The sequence below is a fragment of the Malus domestica genome, chromosome 04, assembly GCF_042453785.1.
Source record: "Malus domestica chromosome 04, GDT2T_hap1".
Lineage (NCBI taxonomy): Eukaryota > Viridiplantae > Streptophyta > Magnoliopsida > Rosales > Rosaceae > Malus > Malus domestica.
Window position 1 is genome coordinate 803608 of NC_091664.1, and position 6977 is coordinate 810584.

Genomic DNA, 6977 nt, shown 5'->3' on the forward strand with positions numbered 1-6977 from the left:
GAATGCTAGCTGAAGAATACCTGTTATGTAATGGCCCGCCATTGTCTACTATGAAGATTGACCAGATGGGAGCACTATTACTTAACACCTGTTATTTCATCTGCTCAAACACTGCAAATCAACACGTCATCGGTACTTGCTGCATGGAGCCAGAAAAAAAGGATACAGATCATCTTCGAATTTATTCCACCAAGGTCACCGGATTAAGTGATTCGGACTTTCTAAATTTTATCTAATAGTCCACATGTTTTGATCTCTTAAAAGCTGTGATAATTTTTTACTATTGAATAAAATTTAGAAGGTCCGGATCACTTGATCTGATAACTTTGGTGAAAAAGATCCGAGAGGATCTCTTTCCAAAAAAGAGTACGGTACCTGAACTTACTTACTCCAACCTGCACCCAATTTGTGTTTAAAAGCAAAGAGGGCAAGTGTTTGTCACACGCCATCGTTTGAAGAGTTTCTTTTGTGTCAGAAATTCATCATTTGTCAGGACAATAGTGCATTTTAAAACACATGACAAATATTTGTTTAGCGATGAGATTAAATCTTAGTTGCATTAGAGATTGTCTATTATGTGGCGAAAAAGTATATTCAAAGGTGCCAAAATTGTAAAAAGTGTGAAATCGGTGCAGATTTCCCTACCCCCTTAGTATAAGCAAAAAAGATTACATGAGAGAAATACCTGGAGACTTCCTTGGGAAAGTATCAAAGATATGCTACTAACAGAAAGAAAAGCAACAACTGAAAGTGGGAGAGTCCGAGCCAAAAAGACGACTCTTCATGACACCAATTATTTGGTTTAACATAATATTATCAGTAAAACAAGTTCTAGTGTCTCCCGAATAACAATGGCTAGCACTTTCTTCGGACCAAATACTTCACATTTTATTTCAGACTTTGAAGTATGACGGAAAGCACCCCTACGGTGAGGACTACTAGGAAAAGGCAAATAGTGCTAATCAAGTAGAGGTGACAGGGAATGAAGGGGAAATAGATTTGGAGTAGGATTCTCTCTCCTCTTTTTTTCCCTCTCTTCCCTCTCCTTCTATTTGAACAGTCACGTTTAAACCACATCAATATCTTATATTAATTTTTTTATAGCAAGAGAAAGACAAATTAAGAAAATGTGAGAGGAGGGGATGGAAGGGGATGAAAAGAGAAGGGCAGAGAATCCAGTCCAATAGATTTGGGTAATCCCTGTAGCTTTGTTTACACCTATACATTTTCAAGCTGAATACACCAACAAGGACTCGTCGCGTACACACTCCACTCCTACATATCATTGCCAAACTGAGCTGACCTCATTGCTTTGGTTTTGTTAGGACCAACAACAAGAGCAGATAAGCTCATCATCCAGGTCTGCTCGACTAAGGGCTGGTTTGGTATTGCTGTGCTTTGAAAAAAAGATGTTGTGAGAATAAGCGGCTGTGAAATAAATCAGCAGAGTGTTTGGTAAACTTTTTTGTAAAAGTGCTTTTGGAAAAAAAAGCAGTCTAATAGTGGGTCTTTTCATTAAAGGAGCACTGTAGCTCCATGTGCTTTGAAAAAAAAGCCAGTTTTCCAAAGCTGCAAATAGTAGCTTCAGCTTTTTCCTTTGATTTCAGCTTATTCTCACAGCAGCTTCCAAAATAAGCCTTTTTTTTTTCAGTTTACCAAACACCTAAAACCCTCACAGGTTTTTTTCATGGGTGCTTTTTTTTAAGCACCTCAGTACCAAACCAGGCCTAAGTTGTGGTCACCACTTAAGGACCCGATGACCTCATTACCTTGGTTTACTAAGATGGACAACCACAAGTAATAAGCTCGGACATTAGCCTCACACCACATGTTGAACACTTGAAGATATGGAACTCATAAGTGCGTTGGTAGATTCTACCTCTATTAAAGAGGTGATACAAATGTGGTATGAAAAATACGATAAGAGTAGCATTACTCGTTTCTTACAGGTTATCACTAGTTTACTATTATATTTTATACTGCATTGATATCAACATTGAATATTGGATTACTTACGTTTTACCCTTATAGTTTAGGGATAATTTCAAAAGGAGCCGTGAAGTTTCAATTTTAACATTTTACCTTTATGGTTTAAAATTATGATGTCGCTTAGTACTATGGTCTAATGTATCATCTTCACTTGTAAGTGAGAAGTTTTAGGTTTGATTATTGTCAAAAACAAATTTGAATCACATTATTGCTAGCCCATTATGAGGCTTAGCCCACTGTCCCACCTCTTAATGTAAATAATATCAATTGTTCAAATAAAAAAAAACCACTCACAACGCAATAGGTTGAATAGAAGCACCATGAAGTTTCCAAAATGAGTTATAAGGTATTAATATAGAGATTTCTTGCAAGTAATGTCATGGGGGACCTTTATGTTTCTTGAGTGTCATGATTGTCCACCATTTCCTTGTTTATTAATCCGATAAAGCATATCCTTTTGATTCTTCTCCACTTCAAAAGCTTCACATAATTATCAGTTGATTTTTACATACGGGCATTGATATTCGAGTGTAAATGGGCGAGCTTGTATTGGGTTTAATAGGGTTTCCCTGGTGCACGTGATAATTACTTGGCTCCGGATTCGATGCTCTAGGCTGATGAGTTTGCTTGACTGTGGTCACGGGTAGGGTGAAATTCTCCGTAACCTTCCCGTGCCCGGAAGAAGTGGATAACCGTAGCTTGCCACCAATTTATCTCCTTTTTAAAGAAAAAATAAAAAGAAAAATGTGAAACAGTTACGATTACGAAGCACACAATACCAGTAAAATATCATCCGATGCAAGACAACACAGTGAGACAAGTCTCAGATCGCCCGAACCAACCGAGTAGTATTCGTTTGTCACAAATGACTAATAATTATGTCGCAATAACATAATCTAGAACCTTAAATGAACCTTAAGATGACTTGGAGTAAAGGCGGATGCCAAAAGCCAAACCCAAGATTGCAATGGGAACCAGGAACTGGAGAAGTTTGATGATAAACTCTGAAGTCTTGTCCTGATTGTAATTAGGCTGCTTCGGCGGAGCATATGTGGTACTTTTGGGGATAGTAGAGGCATCAATCTCTCCCACGTAGAAGTCCTTCAACATACCTCTGGCATTCTCGCTATGACCCACGTCCTCAAAATCATCAGTTGCATCCTTCCCTGGGAAAATACATATAGCAACGTGAAGTTCTCTTCGTATTCAAAGAAAAGCATAAAGAGACAAGAAACAGCATACACATATAATAGAAGATTTTCAATTGGGAAAATCACAAACATTGCAGATCTCTGCAGGCCGTTGATCATGCCGTTGATACAGTGAAGTCAACATGATTAACAAAGTTGAGGGGCTTGTTAAAGAATATTACATGCATAAATATCATACATATAGTTTATCAGATCCCTCCTATTCCTCCTATTGCGGGATACTATAAGGCCGATCCTGCGGTGTGGTTCAACAATAAAAACAGTTTGTTTTATAAGTCTCCATTCAAGTGTCAACCTTGTAAAGAATCAACTAAATGGTGAAATAGAGAATTATTTAATTATTTGATTATCAACACCATAATTCAGCGTTAACTGAAGCATTATGATCGTCTATTTATTTGATCACAATCAGATGTCTGTGCATCCAAAGGGGAATCAAGGATGATAACTGAAATAAATGCTAGCAAAAATAGATGGTTCAGATGCTTGAAACACATTGAAAAGTGGCCAACAAAAGGTGACCACTAAATACGCTTACTAAGGGCTCAATTTGGTCGGACTCTGTGTGTGAATGATTAACTCAAATGTTAAATGAAGTTTGTATATTGCTCGCTAATTCTTGATGAATTTAAAAATTAATTCTTAAAGATATTTCATTTAACATCATACCTGTTGCTGACACCAAAACATCATCACCACCAGGATGGTCCTCCAAGAACCTGGTCACATCATAAACCTGATCCAAAAAAAGAAATTGGCGGTATTTAGATGATATAACTGGGGGAGAAAAGCAAGCACGCTATCTGTCTTATGGTAGAAAAAAGACATAAATACCGAACACCTTGATAGTTTAGATCCTAGTTTGGTCATTCAATGTCTAGTGATAGTGTAAAACTATTAAGACTTCAAGCACACCTCTAGTTCCTAGAATGCACCTTTAAACAAAAGAGGAAATGATCAGAAGATATTGTCTTATATGTGGAAACAAGTAGAATTCTATACTGTAATCAGCTCGATGAGCTTAATTTTACTTGATGACAGGAAGCATAATTCTATAAGACCACGCAGCAGCTAATTATTTTGGCCTTGTTCACCCATCTTCATGCCTACATCTGTCCATAGAAACATTATTCTTTTGCCTGTAACAGCTATATGCAAAGTCAATTCTTCCTTTGCAAGTATCTATCTAAGCATCCTTAAACTGGATGTGTCTTAATCTTTATAAGAACAAGACAAAAACAACAAGAGAATCTCATCACTAAGCATGTCAACACATCAAAGATGGTGTTTCAAAATATACTCATAGATTTGCAGAACAAGAGAAGGAGACGTTTCTATCCAAATCCTAAAGCTTAGTAAGACAAATACCAAATAAATTACTAAAGTGACAGTAAAAATATAGATACTATTATTGGAGTAAACTACAAAGATATAAGAGGAACAGAATAGTATTCTAAATCAATGAGAAAGAGTTTCATTGGCACTTGACCTTTCTAAATGTCAAGGTAGGCATCCCTGTTACCTACTTCCACATAATTTTGGACTCTAAGCCCATCAGTCTCATGATGTTGAATAGATTGGAAGAGATCATAGTACTTCTTCCAGGGATTTCAAAATCCCCAAACTCCCAGACTTCCTGAATTACTTAAAAGAGATGCGTAAAATTTAAGCTTCATGATGTTCGGTACGTTAGACTCCAAAAAGAACTTCGGAAGAAAAAGCCACAAATGAAATGCTTCCATTTGTTGATGAAACAGACCTCTGTTTTTTGATAAAAAATACAAAACATTTAAAAATGAAAAAAACAGTACCAACAATGGTGAACAAGCTTTCCACTTCTCAGAAAACAGGCATCTGCTGATATACTTTCAGTAATTCCTTCACAAGTGAACCAAACCTTTTGCCACCATAAACACTTAAACTTATCAAAACCCCAATCTTGAAGACTTAAAGCCAAAGTATGAAGTTCAATCAAAACCACACATATTGAACGATGGCATTTAAAAACAGGCTATTCCCTCAATTTTTCAAGGTCTAGTGCACATTTTAGAATACACTACCTCTTAAGTACATGGTTAGTACTTAACAGGAGACTATATTATGCAATTATGCCAGTACTTCCATACTTTCTAAACCTCATAGAGAAGTAAATAAGTCCAACGTATTTACTAGGCACATCATTGGTCTCAAAATACAGTTCCCAGCTAGAAAGTTCTAAACAAGTATAATTTTGAAACTGGAATTAGTAAAATCCATCTTAGAAAACGCAATTTAGTGCTAACATTATTCGAGTTTACGTTAAAGGACTTGGCGTAATAGTATAACTTATAAGCATTTAAAAAATTACGTTTTATATTTTCTTTAAATCAGGTTGTCCCATATCCAGATTCCCATGCCATACAGTCTTGGTCGAATCACTAGCAACCAAATTGCAAATGCAACCATTTAGTAGTATGCTCTACAGAAACACATCCATATGAATTTATATCTAAAGATCATAGTGGACCAATCCATCAGGGCCCCTAAACATAAGTCATCAATTGCACTATCCGCAAGCCATAAACATAATCAGCTCAACCAAAGTTTCGTGGTATGAAATTAACCGAAACTTCGTCAAGATTTACATTATGGGCATGAATTTTAACATGCATAGCAACAGATTCTTCTTCACCAAAGTAAAAAACAACAGATTCTTTCAGGTGGGTTTATTTAAAAAACACAAAAAAAAAAAAAAAAAAAAAAAACAACCAAGATCCATGATTCTAACAAGGAACCCAATTGTCAATCTTCATCATATGTATGCTTAAACTCGCAGGCAAAGAATTCAAATTCCCAATCCTTAGTGAATCAAAGCCTTCAAATATAATATAAAGACATAGAATATAATCCAAGAAGCAAGCAAGATGATTGGATTTCATATGATATGGTGAAAAATGGGAAAAGGGAGAACCTTGCCACTGATGATTAGCCAGCAGTCCTTGGGGGTATTGTGCTCGGAGACTTGAGCCAAAGTGAAAACCTTTCCGTCACCACCCATTTGCTTTTCTTGGTATCTCCGCTGCGTACTGATGAAGGAGACAATGCAGGTGGAAAATTGAGGGAGCTGCTGAGGGTTGCTTAAATACAAGTGCACATCATTTAATGCGGCGATGACTACCACGAAAACGGTTATAATGAGAGAGAGGGAGAGAGAGAGATAGAGAGAGAGAGAGGATGGTTAGGTTATTGAAGGGGAAGTAGATTTGGGTAGGTAGACGACAGATCATAGATGGGCAATGGTGGATACGCTGGCTTGGCTACATTCAAAGATTACAGGGCATTGTTTGGTTGGTTGGTAGCGAACCGGTGATTTTCGTAGAAAGTTTGGTCCCTGAAGTTGAACTGGTGATTTTGGTGGAAAGTTTGGTCCGTTTTGTTGTCTATTTCCACGTTTTTTTTTCTAATTATGTTGTGCGTCTTGCAATCCTAAGAGCATTCCACCAGTTAGTAGAAGTCTACCCGTTTTACAAGAACAAGGGCAAGGGCAAGGGCAACGGCAAGGGCAAGCACTATTCACAACCCGTAATCACCGTTTTCTTCTAAATTTTCTACTAATAAGAAGTAATTTTGACCATGGATTGAACATGAATTGTTGACACATTAGACTTTGGGCATTAATTTTGATCATGTTCAACGTGATGGAGCAAAGAAGATTGGAGAGCATTGTCAACTTTGGTTTGGAAGAGCAACTCTGGATTGGAATTTGGAATTTGGAATTTGGAATAGCAACTTTGGGCA

The 6977-nt window shown here is 37.0% G+C and overlaps 1 protein-coding gene across 1 annotated transcript; it reads right to left on the reverse strand.

Moving 5' to 3' along the window:
- Positions 1-2750: 2750 nt before the first annotated feature.
- On the reverse strand, positions 2751-6614 carry LOC103443489 (cytochrome b5-like). Its single transcript, XM_008382351.4, has 3 exons — positions 6151-6614; positions 3870-3936; positions 2751-3155 (listed from the first exon to the last, which is right to left on the reverse strand). The coding sequence occupies exons 1-3, from the start codon at positions 6235-6237 to the stop codon at positions 2905-2907; spliced, it is 405 nt and encodes a 134-aa protein (XP_008380573.1). The 5' UTR covers positions 6238-6614; the 3' UTR covers positions 2751-2904.
- Between the last annotated feature and the right edge of the window lie 363 nt (positions 6615-6977).